The 17,782-nt window shown below is 31.9% G+C and overlaps 4 protein-coding genes across 4 annotated transcripts; 2 read left to right on the forward strand and 2 right to left on the reverse strand.

Annotated features, from left to right (window-relative positions):
* Window positions 1-7,579: 7,579 nt before the first annotated feature.
* EAE97_012203 (uncharacterized protein) lies at window positions 7,580-8,075 on the reverse strand (the record flags this gene model as incomplete). Its single annotated transcript, XM_038882717.1, has 2 exons — window positions 7,580-7,966; window positions 8,004-8,075. 2 exons carry the CDS (start codon window positions 8,073-8,075, stop codon window positions 7,580-7,582), a joined length of 459 nt encoding a protein of 152 aa, XP_038726439.1.
* A 539-nt stretch (window positions 8,076-8,614) lies between these two features.
* On the reverse strand, window positions 8,615-10,381 carry EAE97_012204 (uncharacterized protein). The gene is made up of 6 exons (XM_038882718.1): window positions 9,906-10,381; window positions 9,804-9,851; window positions 9,453-9,755; window positions 9,178-9,378; window positions 8,958-9,110; window positions 8,615-8,909 (listed from the first exon to the last, which is right to left on the reverse strand). Exons 1-6 carry the CDS (start codon window positions 10,009-10,011, stop codon window positions 8,707-8,709), a joined length of 1,014 nt encoding a protein of 337 aa, XP_038726440.1. The 5' UTR covers window positions 10,012-10,381; the 3' UTR covers window positions 8,615-8,706.
* A 275-nt stretch (window positions 10,382-10,656) lies between these two features.
* On the forward strand, window positions 10,657-12,892 carry EAE97_012205 (uncharacterized protein). The gene is made up of 4 exons (XM_038882719.1): window positions 10,657-11,635; window positions 11,686-11,941; window positions 11,993-12,096; window positions 12,251-12,892. Exons 1-4 carry the CDS (start codon window positions 10,801-10,803, stop codon window positions 12,739-12,741), a joined length of 1,686 nt encoding a protein of 561 aa, XP_038726441.1. The 5' UTR covers window positions 10,657-10,800; the 3' UTR covers window positions 12,742-12,892.
* A 1,336-nt stretch (window positions 12,893-14,228) lies between these two features.
* Window positions 14,229-15,704, forward strand: EAE97_012206 (uncharacterized protein; the record flags this gene model as incomplete). The annotated part of the gene is made up of 6 exons (XM_038882720.1): window positions 14,229-14,412; window positions 14,472-14,598; window positions 14,650-14,809; window positions 14,866-14,920; window positions 14,974-15,311; window positions 15,364-15,704. 6 exons carry the CDS (start codon window positions 14,229-14,231, stop codon window positions 15,538-15,540), a joined length of 1,041 nt encoding a protein of 346 aa, XP_038726442.1. The 3' UTR covers window positions 15,541-15,704.
* Window positions 15,705-17,782: the final 2,078 nt, after the last annotated feature.

Below are 17,782 nucleotides of genomic sequence, written 5' to 3' on the forward strand. Positions count from 1 at the left end.
TAGATAAAAGAAGCTGAATATAGGTTTATTTTTATTATTATTTAGGTTATAGTTAGCTATCATCTCGTCTTTTGTTTTGTTATTATCCTTTTTCTTTTTATTATTATTTTGGGCTGGGGAGTTAATTAATATTTTGATTTAAATTATTTAATTTTTATTATTATATTTTATTCGATTATAATTATTATTGTTTATAAAGATTATTTTTCTGATTTTTTTTAGATTTATTAATTTAAAAAAAAACTTTTTTATTTAATTTTTAGTTTAGAAATATAGTTTTTATTCGATTATTTTTAATTACTTATAAAATTATGATTTCTTTATTAATTTAATAAATAAAAAAAGTTTTTTTGATTTTTTTCATTTATATATTAATTATTATTTATAAAATCATAATCATTCTTTTTATTTTTATAGAAACAAATTTATTTGAATAAGTACATAAAGAAATCTAATAAAAAGAGATTTTGTAAATAAAAGTTATAAAGGAAATATAAAATAGTTTTGAGATTAGAAATAGAATATTAAATAAGATTATTATTAATATTCAATTATAATATTCTATATTTAAATTATTAATATACTTTTTTGATAGTTAGGACATATTCTATTTCTTATTCAATATTATTAATAATATTAATTAAAGATAATAATTCAAGTATTTATTTAGAAAATGGATTATTTATCACTTTATAGAATTTGTTAAATAGAAATATAAGATGAATTTTTATAATGAATAATAGGTTTAGTCAAAAGGAATCTCCAGCCCAATTAATAATCTTGAATTAGTTTTGAATAAAATAATCCAGTTTTTTAAAAAATTATTAAATCAAAAAGTCTTTTATATTAAACTATATATAATCTTCTATATCGAAATTGATTAGTTAATAATGTGAATTGGCCAATTAAGATATTTTTTTTTATACTCACAAAATATTTTTTTTTACTTAATTAAATACTAATTTATTACATTTAATATACTCTCTAGCATTCATTATATTCAAATTATTAATAAACACAACATTATCAAATTTCCAATTCTAGAGATTACAGGATAAATAACTATATAAAATTTTATACAGAGTTTAATTATCTAATAATTTATAAAGAAGTATAAGCTAGGCATAATCCATTATTAATAGAAATTTGAATTAATTATTTTGATAATAATTTATAAAGAATTACAAGTATTATTAAAGATATTAATTATAAATCTTAATCTAACCATCAATTTGTAAATAATAAACAGTAAACAGCTTAACTTGTATTTCTAAGATATTATTGAATTCTTACCAGAATTTTAATATAAATTGAAAACCGTAATTAAAGATTATAAATTCAGGTGAATTATAGTATTTATATATATAATATAAATATAATTGGATTTGATTTTTTAAATCAATTAATTTGTAATAAAGTATTGAGATTACTTATTTAATTAATCAATTGATAATAATAAATACATTATCATAACCATTCTTATTTTTATTAAAATTATAATAATTTATAATAACATATTACCACATTTATATAGAAATAAGGAGCAAGTAGAGAAGGCTGGGAGTACAATCTTTTAAAATAAAGCTACACTTACATTTGTAATAATTCTATACATATTAATCAATAGTTTCAGTTATATTCTTCCAATAATATTATTTTATTAAAAAAGAATAGATCTTTTTTATATTAAAATATACAATAAAGATTAAGTTATAAACTTTGTGAATCAAGTAGATTCATAAATTATTGATATTTGGTATATATAAACAATTATTATAAAATAATAATTCTTTTTGAAAATAAAATACTTATATAATCTGATTATTTAATTATATAAAACTTTTAAATTTGGATAAAATCTATTTTCTTTAATAATATAATTAATTATATCAAAAAGTAATAATATTATATTAATATTAAGATTTATAATTATATTTAATTTTTATCAAAGAGATTTATATATAATCCTAATATCAATCTAATTATTTTTTATGAGCTATTATAAGTGATTCTTTTTCTTAATATTATTCTATTAATTTAATTTATTAATACAGCGTATAAACATATTTACAAAAGAATTGTTTTTTCCGAAATAATATATAATAATAAAGTTATAATCAGCTAATAACTCTATCTAATACATTTATCAAATATTTAGCTATTTTATTGATATAAAGTACTCAAATACTTTATAATCAATATATACTTTAATTTGATACAATAATCCAATAAGTTCAGTTTTTTAATAACCTAGAGATTTAATAATCACAAGCATTTCTTTATTATAAATCTTATAATTCAGTTCAATAATAATTATTATTTTCGAAAAATAAATAATTAGTAATTATTTATTGCTATATTTCTAAAAGAATATATTAGCAATTATATTATTAAATATATCAATTTTTAATATATAAAATAGTATATAATCATAATATTATAAAAAAAAAACAAAAAAAAATCTATCTTTAAATATATCAAATACAATTTAATAGATTTTATCAAAATAGAATTTAATATTTGTTTTTGTAAATTTATAAAAAGGTTTTATTATTATACTATAATCCTTAATAAATTAATAATAGAAATTATAAAAATCTAAGAATAATTAAACATTTTTTATAATAATAGAATAAATTCAAATAACAATTATTTCAATTTTCTCTGAATTAATTTATATATTTTTTGTAGAGATAATAAAATCTAAATATTTAATATATTTGATATTGAATTTACATTTCTTGAGATTTACTTAAAGGCTAATAGATTTAAATTGCTTAAGAATGTATTTAATATATTTCTTATATTTATCTTTATTTTCAGAATATATAAAAATATTATTTAAATAAGCAATATAAAAATTATCTAAATAATTAAATAAAATATTATTTATATATTATTAATAAATCATAGAACTATTTATTAATTTAAAAGATAAAACTTTATATTTATAGGAATTATATTGAATATAAAAAATAGTATATTTTTTAAAAGTAGGATTTATGCGAATATAATAGAACACTTATTGAATATTCAATTTGATATATATTTTTATACTAATAAATTATATGAATATCTTATTAATAAAAGATAAAAAGTATCTGTCTTTATGTATTAAAGAATTGAATAGTTGAAAGTCTATATAGAACTATAAGCTTCCATTCGGCTTTTTTATAAAAAGAATTAAAATTATGAATAAAACCTAACTGAATTTTATAAATCCTTTAGCTAGATTCTTAATAATATATTCTTTAATGATTTTTAGTTATTTAAATAATATCTTATATAAAAAACTATATTTAAGAGTTTTTTTACCTTCTTTTTTTAATATAATCTTATAATTATACAATTGAAAGAAAAATAAAATATTGGATTTATATTTAAAGAATACTTGGTGGTATAATTGATAGTTTATAAGGATTAGAGATTCTATTTTAATATTCATAATAATATAATTAAGGATAATTATAGTTTCTAGTTTGGAATTTTTTAAAGTAGTAATTGCAGTAGAAAAGCGATATTTGATTTTTTAATTAAAATATCAAAGTGATATAATATAATTAATCTCTTTATATATTATTATAAAGATCTCATAATTCTTATTCTTTTTATAAATAAATTAGAATTATATTAATTTGAGCATATAAATATTAAATATATTAGAGATACAAAAAGATAAAGATTTATATACAACTCGAATAGGGATTTTAGGGAGAATAGATTTCTTCTCTAGATTTATTGAAACTTAAATTTCAATAAATGCTGAAGACATCTTTTTAATATCTTAAGAAAGAATAATAAATATATTTGATAGAATTGTTATTATACTCTATCAACTGTTATCTAGTTTATAATATATTTTATCTAATTGGATATTTTGATTATTAGTATTTTACTATCTCAAACAACTAATTCTAAAAGTTTATAAATTATCCCTAGTTAAAGATATATTTTTTAATAAAGAAATAATAGGAAAATGTTCTATAGATTAATCGAGATATTAATTAAAGCAATTTAGCTTAATTCAAGCCTTTATTATCTATATATAATCTAGGATTATATTATATAAATCTAAATTAATAATAAAGAATAATATATATAATTATTATTAAGTATTAACTATAAAATTAAGGAATATGTAATAAGTGATAGCTTTATCTTTTATACCATTATAGCTTTTGATTTTAATAATAATATTAAATAATAAGATATAAGGTTTAAATATAGGAAATAGTAATAAAAGAAGTATCTTATTAATAAAAATATAACCATTCGCTCTAGAATCTATAAAAGATTAAATATTATAGAAATATTCGTTTTTCAAGAATATATAGAATAGGATTATAAAATTATCTCTTATTAGTTTTATTAAATTAAAAAATCTTATATTCTAAATTATATTTAAATAAAAACTTCAATTTAAATATTTTAATTTAAATATTAGTTTTTTATATTTATAACAAAATCAATAGTTTTTACTTAAACTTTTAGATTTAGATTCTTCTTAATATTTTCCTTAATATTATAAAAATCTTTAATTTCTTCAATTTCCTGGATTTCTACTATAACACTAAAATTGTTTATATAAGAAATAATATTACAATTAACTTCTATAATAAGGAATATAGAACTATAAATAAAGCTATTTCTTAAAGCTAGAGTATTATTTGATTTAAAGGTTTCTATATAATCAATAGAAATGTAAAAAGTGAATTAGGAATGAATCTGAATAGATAGAATTATATTAATATATATTCAAATTATACTTTTAAATACATTTTATATAAAAGTAATAATATTAGCTTTTTTAATTAATATTTTCTTATTTAACTAATAATAATTGTGTTTTTGGATAATAATCTTGAGTTTATTAATTTCTATAAATTTGTCAATTAATTTTTTAATAATATTATAATTCTTAATATATAGATTAATTATTTATTAAAAAAAATCAAATATCTTTTTTTTTAGATTATAAAAGAGAATCTTATTATTTATAATCTCTATTTAAATAATAAATAATTAGAATTTTCGATATTATATTATAAAGTTATCTTTCTGAGTATTATTAGGTATAATCTAATATTTGTATTCAATTTATATATAATCAATCTCTATAGGGTTTTTATATATTATTATAAGTTTATTAATTAATTAGAATTTTATTAAATAAGGGATTTAGGTTTATAAGAAGTATAGGTGTTTTTAAACTTTCTTTTTTATTTAATTTATTATATAAGATTAATATTGCAATTTTATAGCAAATAATATTACATATAGCTTTAATTGCTTTATAACTAATAGTTACTATAAGCTTATTTTTAGTTTTATACTATCTTTAAGTTTAAATAAAAGATTAATAGGCTTTGGAATATACAATTTTTTTATAAGAATAGTATCAAAATAAAAATAGGATATTCAATAGAATAACAAATTGTAATTAAATATAATTATTAGTAAATAAGAATTATTCTTAAAAGAAAAAAGAGATTGTTATAAAAATTGATTTTATAAATAAGTCTTTTTTTTATTTTTCTTTTTTTTAGAAATAAAAGATATTCTTTTAATAAAAGCAATAGGAATATTAGAAGTCTAAACTTTGTAATTCTTAGGGGAATCTATATAATATTATTATTGTTATATAAATGAGTGAAATAAACAAGTAGTATTAGAACTATACTATAATAATATTAATTAAAACCTTATAATTTCATTTTATAATATTTTTATTATTAACATTTACTCTTTATAATCTTGAAAAATTAATATTAGATTATTATTCTTAAGAATTAATATTTCAATTGAGGAATTGATTTTATATTCTTTGCTCTTTCCATATCTACCTATATTTATACTAGAATTATAAGAAATATTATTATTATTCCTTTGAAATTAATTATTATTGAATATAAAAATTTAATTAATAAATAAATAATATAAATTTTTCAAAATAAACAAATTATAACCCAAATTAAATAAGATAAAAGATATAACAATAATATTTATAACTCTATATATTTAAAGGAATATCTTTATTAAATTTTAATTGAAATAGATTTTTTTTCTATAAATAATATTAATATATAATTCATTCAAAAAGATATTATAATTATAAGATATTATTTGAATAATTATTAAATAACTATATAATTATATAATAAATTATAAATAATATAATACTTTGTTTTAAAAAAACTATAAGAATAGAATATAATTTATTCTTAGAATCTACAATTACAAAATCGGGAGCAAAGTGTTTATAAAATATACCTATATATTAGCTATATATACGTAATTGTATACATGCGCAAGCGCGTATGTAAGCAATCGCAACTGCGATTGAGTACGATCCGTGACAAATATTAAGAAAAAAAAGATTAAATAGCTAAGACTATTAATTTCATTTTAATTAGTTAAAATCTTAAAATGAATATCAATTAAGCTTTAAAATAATAATAATTATTATATTTGTTTTTAAGCGCTTATCATTTTAATTAGATAGGCGCTTAAAAGCCATCTTGTCTTTTAGTATAGGTGCCGCAATATCACAAAGATTATTATCGGAAAAAAACAAAAGTGGAACATCTTTATAGGAAACAATTGATATATTATCTATCTTGTCTCTAACCTCTACACACCATTAATCAATAACTAGAGTCGCCAATAATATCATCTCGAATTCAGGCAGTTCCAGCCAATGACCCGTTCTAAGATGATTACTGTAAAAAATTCCTCTTCTATATTTGTCAAACGCTTTCACTCCTCGTCACTTTGTACAATGCCGTATAGAGCATGGCTTTCTTGAAATCGCTACAATTATTGACAGTTGGGTACCTCGACACCTAGACAGTTGGCAGAGAACAAATCGAAATCAGCCTCTCTCACCAATTGGAAGTCGAGAGTACTTCTGGAGAATAGGTATCGTCTGTCTTGCAAGTTACCAATCACCACTTAATAACCCTAAATAATCAAGTCTTTATTTTATCATCTTCTCCATCCGAATGTCCATTGTCCATTCACTCTTTCCTCTGTGACCGAAAAGTAGTGGGATAACAAAGTATCTTTGATCACCAAGATATCTCTTCCCCCAAGCTCTGTCCTCATTGCCCTCGCAAGAAGGTCTTGACCAGGAGTTTTGTGTGACGTGACACATTTAGATCCATTCATCCGAATCGGAGTACGATCTCCACTAAACCAATATACACATTGATGTGTCAATCGGAGCAAAGGGTACATGCATACCGCTCTACTTGACATCAGAGTGACAACTTCCGCCGTGTTATTAGCCATGAGCACTGCCTGTAATTAGCTGCTTCGTGAAATTGCATGATTATGACGCTTATCTTAGGGCTGCGGCAGCCCGTCGATTTGTATGCCTGTATAAGGGTAGCAAATTCCAAGTATATTCCAAAACCTAACGATGTACGTACCTCCTGATCGCATGTTGAATTAGTTAGATTCTTGACAGGCGTGTAGCTTTCATGTAAGAAGAAGTGCCCTATATCTATTACGTATTCAGCACAACTGACGAGACTAGTCAGGTCCAGACAGTTTGGACGTCTTTTTCGATCGAAGAAGTTTATGAGAATTCCTCCTGTAGCAATCGCCTTGGTCCGGTGTATAGAGCTTCATAGATCGGCGCCATACATCCGACGTGGTGGTATAAAATGGGAAGTATAGGGTGGGTTCTCTTCGCATTTGCAGGACGCGCATAGGACTGGTATAAGAGGGGACCTAGGAAGGAAGTGAGCTGGCACGACACCGCCCATAGATCGAGGTACGGATTGACATGATTCTTCGACTTTGGAATATTGTACTCGCATATCCGCCGCGATTGCAGGTATTTAGCAACTGTTTCGCGAGGAGAGCCTTTCTTTGCGTTTGAGGAGAATGCTGTTAACGCTTTGTTGGTGTCTGTGGTGGGAAGAAATATGGAGGTGTATGCTGTCACGTCTGCAGATGGAACCTGGTTAGTTAACATCGCATTGATGAGGAAGACATACCTGTATTGCTTGCCCATGCGCCTGGTACTTGTACTTCAGCTCTGGTAGTTGTGAAATTTGTGATAAAGTCATGGCGAAGGATTCGGCTCTGTAGACATAGGTATCATCGTCTGGGAGAGAAAACGCGACGGAGACGGTCTTGAAGAATTCATTCTCTACTTTGCCTTGCTAGCCGGCGAAATTCTCATCAGCAGTTGGCATTGTTGCTGAAAGGGGTTTGGCAAGCGATGACGAGATGTTTGAGGGCGACAGGCATGCGCTAAGGTCGGAAGCCTACTGGATGACCCGGTCGAGCCGGTGCACTACCTCGCCTTCAACTGTAATTATTCAGCCTTCAGAAGGTAATAAAGTCTAAAAGAAGCTACAATGCTGGGGAAAAGGCTGAAGCAATCGTGAGTTCTTTCCTAGCACTTGCCTCATCTCATTATCGTCTTTAATTCTCCCATTTTTGGTTTGCATTCCATTACCGTGAGTATCTACCGCTTGAGTGACATTTCCCCGCGCTGCTGGGGCGATAATTGGGGATGGTAAACCCTAGTCTCCTTACCTGCTCAGTGGTAATTCAAACTTCTTATGGTGAGAGCTATAATTTAATTTCATACTTCAATACTACTTATCATAACTCCAGATTCTCTTCAGTGAAATGTCTGAAATAATTTATTATATAAACAAAGAAGGGTAGTCTTAATCTATATAGAAAACCTTATGCCTTGTTGACTAGTTCATTAAGCAATTCATAAACTGGAAACACTACAGCTTGACCAACGCCGACTCTTAATATTCGCGGAGTAACGCCTCTATAGAGACCCCGAATGCCTTCGTTTGCTACGATCCTTCTTGCGAGATCTGTAGCATGTGTGATAGGACCTTTTCCTGGAGGTCTTGCAGACTGTTGAACTCGAGTTTCTATTCAAAATTATCAATAAATTATTCTCGACTACAGGGAAGACGTACTAATGATATCTATTGGGCCATTACACAGAGGCCCCATAGATCCCGCAAATAGGCCAACGCCAATAAGCTGAAATATGGGCAGTCTCGAGTCTTGATATTGTGTCTGTCTAGCACGGAGCCAGTCTGTCAATTTCGTGTAGGTGTAAAGGTTCGCTAGTGACAATGTAAGCTGAAATCATTTCACGATTTGGAAGAAGGAGAGAGTGAAATCGCGCCCTACCCATTTGATTCGTTCCTTGTCGAAGTGCGGTCAGAGCTACACCCTTGTAAAGAACTTGGAAACCTTCATATTTGATCATCTGTCGAAGTACTTGAAAGGCACTCTGGTCCCCGGATTTTTGTATAGCTTGAAGACGAATCTTCATTACATCCATAGGGGTTACTATAACGACTGCCTCGGTAACTCCCGCGGAGAGAGCAGCTGTACACATTTATCATGATTAGTTCGAATTGCAAGGAACTGCAGTTTGAATGCTTGTGAAACAAGATACTAACCTGCAAGAAGCTTTGTGTTAGACAAAGTCGAAGTTTGTTGCCCTGAAAGCAGCCGCTTGTATGTCTCAAAACTTGTAAATCGCACCGCCATCTTCGGAACAATACCAGTCAAGACCGGTCCTGACCCCCTCCACAACGCAGAAAGAGACTCGGATTTGACGATACCGTATCCGGTTCTAAAAAGACCCGTCCGCGCACCCTTTGTGATAATAGAATTAGTTCTTTTCGGATTTTTTGAAAACATCGTATGTAATTGTACCTCTCCAGTGCTTTGTGATAGTTGCATTCTGACTTTGATTGTATCTATGTCAAGTCAGATAGTCTCTATTGTATAACAATTTTCAAACTCACCAAGAGGATGGCAGATTAGTCCTTCCACAAACCCAGCACTTCCTCCAACTGATAAGTGAATAAAATTAGCCGCATATCATAAATTCTCATAGGATCTCCTACCAACAAAGGTTACTAGAGATTTCTTCTTCGCCTTTACTTTCTGGATCTTGCTAGCGCCGACTCCATGAATTGTGCTCATCGCACTTTCTGTTGCCTTTTCTGCCATTTTCGCAAGTATCCGCTCAGTACTGTGAAGCAATGAAATGCTATGTTGGTTTGAGATGAATTATTTCCAGTCTTAGAGGTAGACGACGTCCCAGATTCTATAAGACTAGCACATTGAGGTTCAGTCGGATTTGATTCTAGTCTGTCTGGGCTCTAGTAACATCATTGGCGGAACAACTCTCGGTTACTGCAGTTCAGGAAACGTGACTACTATGTAGCACGTCTTATCAATTCTTTTGAAGCGCGGGTCTTCCCGTCCCGAACTAATAAATTATAGTTCTATATGACCCATAGGTTACCGTATTCATTCGGAGAATTCGCACAGCGCTAGCAAGGGTTGAAAATTTAAGTTTATCATAAATTAGAGTTGCAGAAAACACCACAATTGTTTGATTCATTATCTCAATAGATTATTTATCGAATGCTTTATATTTCTATCAGATACTTTTATTTTGAGCGATTTATTTACTTTAAAAAAAAGCCGATTGGCTCTAAAATAATCTTAAAATATGAATCCTTACTAGCGCTATGCAAATCCTTCAAATGAATGCAAGCAGGGATTCCTCATCCTTAGCGTCCGACGCTTGTATTTATAGGATTATCTGACATTTTTCTCTTCCTTTCAGAACTGCCGCCTTTGATTCCCTTACCCACGTAAAGAATTATACGAATCCTCTTTCAAATATTCTGCTGTATTCTTGACTTTCGATTGCAAGGACGAATCTGCTTCCCAGAGATTTTTAAGACAATTTCAATCATTCGAGGCGGCTGCAAATCTACTGCACTCACCATGGCCGATTCGCTACAGGCTAAAGCAGAAGCAGCTCTGTTTGACCAAACCAACCTGTTGTCCCGAACGCGGCTACTGGTTGTTTTCTCAACCCTAGCAGGCGCCTTCTTGGTCGCCTACGCAGATCAGAATGGCATTGCCGTCGCTTTATCGAAAATGGCTGCCGACTTGGACGCGACCGATACAATTGCATGGGCTGGGACATCTACATTGATCGCAAACACAGTGTTCCAAGTCTTATACGGGCGACTATCGGACATCTTTGGTCGCAAGAAGATATATCTTAGTGCGGTATTCCTGCTCGCCATTGGAGATATTCTTTGTGCCACTGCACAAGACGCGCCAGCGTTGTATTTTTCCCGGGGTCTAGCGGGAATTGCAATGGGAGGCATCAACTCTCTGACTATGATGATTGTGTCTGATATCGTTACTCTCCAACAGCGAGGTTACTACCAGGGATTGTTAGGGGGATGCATTGGACTTGGGAATTTGATTGGCCCATTTTTGTCGGCGGCTTTTTCGGAGTATTCCACCTGGCGGGGATTTTTTTATTTACTCTCGCCTTTGGCTGCAATTTGCGGCCTCGTTTCTATATTCCTGCTGCCATCTACGATGCCGAAAGGAAATGCTATTGAGAGCGTCAAACTTGTTGATTGGTATGGATTACTGACTGGATCTGTCGCTATCATTTTCTTTCTCGTACCATTCTCAGGAGCTGGAGTTTACTTTCCATGGGGATCTGCGATGGTAATTGCGATGCTAGCAATCAGTGGCGTTGCTGCTATATTATTCTTTTTGGTCGAATGGAAAGTCGCTGTCCTCCCGTTAATGCCTTGTAAGTTTTCTTCCTAATTGTATTGATAGAACTGAAATTTGTGCCCTTAGTATCCATGTTCAAGAACAAAGTTGTCGCGGTCATCTTAATCCAAAACCTATTATTTGGGTTCGCATACTATTCCGCCATCTATTATCTTCCGATTTACTTCCAGAATGTACGCGAGTATAGTGCAATCATTTCTGCTGCTCTTCTAGTACCGTTCTTCCTCGCTCAAATGATTTTCAGCGTGGGCTCTGGGCTCTATATTTCGAAGTACAGTAGATATGGTGAAGTTATCTGGTGCGGATTCACTTTATGGACACTGTAAGTAATGAAGTTTGGAAATGGCATGAAGAGGCTGACTAACAAGCTAAGGGGAACTGGGCTTCTAATAATTTTTGATGAGCATACACACCCAGCTGTTATCTGTGTGGTCCTAGCTATTATCGGCGTAGGAGTAGGCAACGTATTTCAACCGTGTAAGTCTTGACCCCCGAAAAATTACCTCTTTTAATGAAATTCACTCTCTTCAATTTATGATTATGTTAAAGAGCCCTTATATATTACTAAAATCGCATTGAGTTATCAAGACTATTCGAATAAAATGGCTGACTCCAAGGTTCTCATCTGTAGGCCTCATAGCATTACAAGCGCATTGCACGAAATCACAACGAGCAGTGGTAATTTCCAACCGTAACCTCTTACGCGGATTGGGTGGTGCCTTTGGTCTTGGCTGCTCTTCTTTGATTATGCAAACAGCATTGAAACAGTATCTTCCTGCAGAATTCCATTATCTGGCACGATCGGCATACAAGCTCCCGGACTTTAGCTCCTACACGGCTGAGCAGAAATCGGCGGTTCTTGGCTCTTATCACAAAGCTGTTCGAACTGTTTTTATAGTTATAACTCCACTAATGTTTATCTGTCTCTTGGGGTGCTTTCTTATCAAAGATCAGGGCCTACAAAGAAAAGATGAGAAAGTGGTGGTTGACGTGCAGAATCTTCAGCCCGTTCAAGGGCAAAGCCTACCGGAGTCTACAGGCATCGAGCATGAGCGCGAAGAAATATCAATCGAGACAAACCCAGAAGAAAAAGAAACTTTAGCAACTGCAAAGGTGGAATGATGTTAGGCGGTAGAAAAAGGACCAGAGGTATTATTATGCCGTCTAGATGTTAATTTAAGTCTTTTTTTTTAAAGCTGGTATTAGATAGAAAGATTAGGCTTTGATTTTTTTTTTTTAAAATCTCTTACTAGATAGGGAAAAAATAAACTCTAGTTGCGAAGTTTGATCTCTATACTTTGTAAAGGACATATCCATCGAGAAGTGTTTAGCCTTGCCCTACTTTCGCCGATTCCGGCTTTGATCTTTCAGCTCGAGGTTTAAACTATTGTCTTATCAAATACCGGCGTTTATTTATGTGCGCCATTTCGCATTATCTACGGGCTATGCAAGAGCCTATTTTTACTATTCTGGAAAGAATTCACGGAGTTAATCTCACAATAAAATGACTTGTTATAACATAATATCCCTGCTTTTGGTCTATGCATAAGCCGCGCACACAATAATAAAGAGTGGGATAGGGGACTAACCGTGCGTTCCCTTCAGCCTCTCCACCCCCCCCATACCCCTCCTCTTTCCTTGTCTTTTGGTCAGGCTCCCACTATGCCAAATATACTTCTAACTTGAATTTTTCGGGTTACTGGTTGTAAGATATTCGTTCTTGATGTGCGAGCGGCGAGAGATGATTGTGAAGCTACCGTAAACTCAAATTAATATACAATAAGCGCATGAAGCGATTATAAATAGTGAGTTAGTAAATTACTCGACCCTTTGATAAGGTTCACTTGGACCCACCTTGTACAGATAGGCTTCGGACTGGGCTTTCGGCACTCACTGTCAAAACAAAACCTTATATTCTGCTCGATGTCCACCCTGTTTCAGATTAGTATGCGCCAAGCGCTTAGATGCATCACCTAGCCCTTCGATAAGGTACACTCGGGTAGAACCCGTACAAATGAGCCTCGAGCCGGCCCGCAGTACCCTCAAAGCAAAAGCTTATTAATTCCTCCCGGCGTTCACCCTTTCTCAGAAGCTGCGTCTTACGGACTAGAAGCCTGTCAGTTTGAACTCGGGCCCACGGGTACGAGCTAGAAGGTGAAGACTTGTGCACTAGTACTGTACTACACCGCTCAAGAGAACTAGATAGCAGGATTATCAACCGGAGTCTAAACAGGCTAATGTTATAGTAGGACTCGGGGAGACCATCGATTGTAAGTTTGAGTAGGATACAGTATATGGCTCAAATCCGGATCTATCATCATTGGTTGTTTGACCCCCAACAGAAAAGAAAAATAAGGTTTTGCTGCTGGCAATTTGTAAAGCATGATTCCAATTTGACTCAAGGACAGACTTTCCCGATTTAATCACAGACTCATCTGAGCATGTATGTTATCTATTTAGTTATCTTGGCGAAAATTCGTAGATTATAAGGCTCTAACAGAAAACCACGTTTTGGTGTAAAAGCTCGATATTCCCATAGAAACGACACTTCAAAAATCTACTTCTTTCACAAACATACACCACACAAGATCTTATCTTTTCAATACAAGATGACGGCTACGAAGATTGTTCCAACTATCGGAAGGCAGCCTCTTCAGCTGGGCAACAGCCTCGATGGATTGAAGTTCCAAGAGATCACCCGAGTGCTTGGGAGAGAATACATCGATGTCCAAGTTACTGATCTTCTACACGCTGAAGACTCAGAGGCCAAATTGAGAGATTTGGGCATTGTCCGTATGTGTATCCTGAAGTCAAATCTTTCGTGACTTTACTTATTTAACTTCTATGTATAGTTGCTGAGAGAGGTGTCGTTGTTTTCAAAAGTCAAAAGCTCTCGCCAAAGGAGCAGAAAGAATTGGCCCAGAGGCTGGGTGAGGCGACAGGCAAGCCAAAGGAGTCTAGTCTTCACGTTCACCCAATGTTAGTATCTTTGTTATCCATCTAGTAAGATTAAACCTAACAACTATCAAGCAACCATACGACACATGAATTCGGGGGACCCACTGATCCCGAGATGTCTACCATTGCTCGCAACCCTGAAAAGATGCTCTCAACACAAAAAGGATGCGGTGCGAAAAAGGAGATTATTCAATCAACAGCAGATGGATGGCACCACGATATCGGCTTTGAGGTAAGTGGTGAGAACGATGTTAAAGTAAGCTAGCATTAATATGAATGACCTCACAGCGTGTTACTTCCGATTACTCTACTCTTTACATGAGAACAATCCCGCCCACTGGAGGTATGTGCATGACAGCAATCAGCCGTAATGATCCTACCCTAACCCTAAAACAGGTGACACCTTGTTTGCGAGCGCCTACGAAGTCTATGACCGTATTTCTCCCGCCTATCAAAAATTCCTCGAAACTTTGACCTGTACATTCATGCCCGTTGGCTATCAGCCCAACCCAGAGCACAAAGCTCTATATGAAGTTGAGCGAGGCCATCCGTTAAACATTGACCAAAGCCTCACTGCTAGCCATCCGGTTGTTCGCACCAATCCCGTTACAGGTTGGAAATCCGTCTTTGCAGTTGGACACCATGCTCAGTTTATCAATGAGCTCACTCCTCTCGAGAGCCAACAGACCCTTGACTTCCTGAATAACCTTATTTCAAAAAACCATGATCTCCAGGTGTGTAGTACTGATGAACTTACTACTCGGTTTTTGGTGCTAATTTTTGTAGCTTCGTTTCAAATGGAACGTTGATGATCTTGTCATCTGGGATAATCGTTCCGTCTACCACACTGCCACTTATGATTATAGCGAGCCCCGCGCCGCTCACCGTGTTGTAAGTGTTGGTGAGGCTCCTACCTTGTTGGAAGGAAGCATTTCCCGTGGTCAGGCTTTGGGTCTCCTATAGGAGGTACCAAAAGACTCATGTGGTCCCTGCGGAAGCAAGCAGATACTTCATAATTGCACACAACGTACACGAATGGGTGCACAGACTCACGGGACACTTAAGAGAAAAAGCACAATTCCATACCAAAAAGAGCTATTTTGATAATTTAATTAAAATTTGAAATCTTATCAACTTTCTTTGAAAACTGGATATGAGCTTGAAATATTGAAATTGTATAAATTTTGAAGGTTGAATTGAAATAATGAGAATTGAAGTTTTTATAAAAGAAAGTATAATTCTCTATCAAAAATCTTAGTAGAAGAGTGTATCATTTGTTTTTTGAGTTTAGATCTTATTCTTTTGAGATGAATCTTGAAATCTTTATTTTTGAATGATTGAAAAATACAAAATATCAATTCAATTGATTTAAATTGTATTTTAAATTTTGATTGAATTATGAAGTTGATAAAATTGTATATGAAATTGTATCTTCCTATTACGTTGTCCTGTAAGAGGGCTCATGTCTATCTAAATCAGAGGACTATAATACTTTACTATATTCTTTTATAGAATCGATCGATAATTGCAAGGGTTGATTATTTAAGCTCATTGTGAGTTAGGGCTACAGTAAACACCGGAGCTGTGTGATTTGATCATTCGATGTATTATCCATTAATTGCTTTGTATTCCTATTAAATATTTCTATCTTGGGGTATTTTGCTTCATTTACGAGGGCGTATCTTTAATGATTGCCGGGCAAAATAATCGAACTCACTAATATTTACTATGTGATTTTTATAATGAATTTAACTCTATAAATATTACTAAGCCGACTTTATCAAATTTATATATAAATCCTGATATAAAAAATTATTCAAATTTAAAAAGATTTTTCAAATATTATGCTTACTTCAATTGCTATTGAATTCCAAATAGGTGAGTTTGTGCTTATTTTGGTGAGTAAATGTCCCTGCGCACGGACCCGGAAATCATCAAAGACACGCCCTCGTAGAGGCAAGTCAATTGGCCCTAAAATTGTTAATCCTTGGAAGCTTTCGACCAATCCTGCAAAAGAATATAGCACTTGTATTTCTGGACGCGGGAGTGGTAGGGCGTGGGGCTATCCGTATCCCCCCCGGTCAAGCCTTATGACAGAGGCCCGCTTTAATATTTCCACGACTTACAAAGTGCCTAATGTCTATACTTCCCTTATTCATAGATTAGAGAGACTACTGCATGTTATCCTTTGTACATATCAACAACTTTTATCCTTGCACTTACTGTCTGGGGGTGCTTACTTCCCCGACTTGGAACGAGGTGGTTGGTTCATAGAGAACCGATTATTAACCGCCGGACTTTGACAATCTGTTAATAACCCGCACTGCAGGTTGACTGCTAGAGCTTCTAATCACATTACAGATTATCTATAGGGCATTAAAATTATCAACTCCGTATAGAGGATCTACAGGGTATCCACTTGTATAACAAGAAAGTACATAACTCCGTTGCTAGATGTATATATCATAAGATAACTACAAGAGGATTACTCCGATTCTGATAACGCCGGAGCTATGTACTTTCTGATTGTACTTGGTCTCGAGGATAAATAAGTGTACCCCTAGTCATTTGAGATTCTTGTAGATTCGAGAAAGTAACCAATAGAATCACTTATAAAAATGGCTGCTTTTACATTTGTTTCCATCACCCTCAACTCAATTATAGTAACCTAGATGGATTTTATAACTTTCATATTGGTCAAAAATAATAAAGCAGCATTAGGTTCAATTTTGGTATGAAATGACTAGGGGTCTACTTATTTATCCTCGAGACCAAGTATGATAGCATTTAACGATTTGTGATTTGTAGAACATTTAATCTTTATTAAGCTTTTAATACAACCCCTACTTGCATTTCCCAAAACTTTAAAAAGGCGGTCAAACAACACAAGAAGCTCTAGATTCGAGATCCGAAGGCTTGAGATCAAATAAATTCCACATTTGAGGTTGTTATTATATTTACGTTCAACGGGGAGCCAGGTTAAGGAGCCGGTACATGGGAATCTTCAGCCCCGCGTTACAGTTTAATGAGTATGCTTTCAGAAACCGCCGACCTAATATGTAAAAAAAATGATTAGGCCATGCAACGGGTACCCACAGGGCGGACAATGATCCTAGCAAATAATCCGTTGTAAAGTATGTGATTCAAATTTTTAAACCGGGTAATCCGTGGAGTATTTGTACATTATATGCCGGTACTTACTCCT

The sequence above is a fragment of the Botrytis byssoidea genome, assembly GCF_014898295.1.
Source record: "Botrytis byssoidea strain MUCL 94 chromosome Unknown BBYS_058, whole genome shotgun sequence".
NCBI classification, from domain to species: domain Eukaryota; kingdom Fungi; phylum Ascomycota; class Leotiomycetes; order Helotiales; family Sclerotiniaceae; genus Botrytis; species Botrytis byssoidea.

Excerpts from the sequence above, each read along its gene's own strand:
- EAE97_012204 (XM_038882718.1), bottom strand. The coding sequence starts at position 10,011 with ATGGCAGAAAAGGCAACAGAAAGTGCGATGAGCACAATTCATGGAGTC. Across the intron at positions 9,111-9,177 it reads ACAAGGAACGAATCAAATGG|CGAACCTTTACACCTACACG; the intron begins GTAGGGCGCGAT and ends CATTGTCACTAG. Across the intron at positions 8,910-8,957 it reads TGGCCCAATAGATATCATTA|AAACTCGAGTTCAACAGTCT; the intron begins GTACGTCTTCCC and ends AATTTTGAATAG.
- EAE97_012205 (XM_038882719.1), top strand. The coding sequence starts at position 10,801 with ATGGCCGATTCGCTACAGGCTAAAGCAGAAGCAGCTCTGTTTGACCAA. Across the intron at positions 11,636-11,685 it reads TGTCCTCCCGTTAATGCCTT|TATCCATGTTCAAGAACAAA; the intron begins GTAAGTTTTCTT and ends TTGTGCCCTTAG. Across the intron at positions 12,097-12,250 it reads AGGCAACGTATTTCAACCGT|GCCTCATAGCATTACAAGCG; the intron begins GTAAGTCTTGAC and ends TCTCATCTGTAG.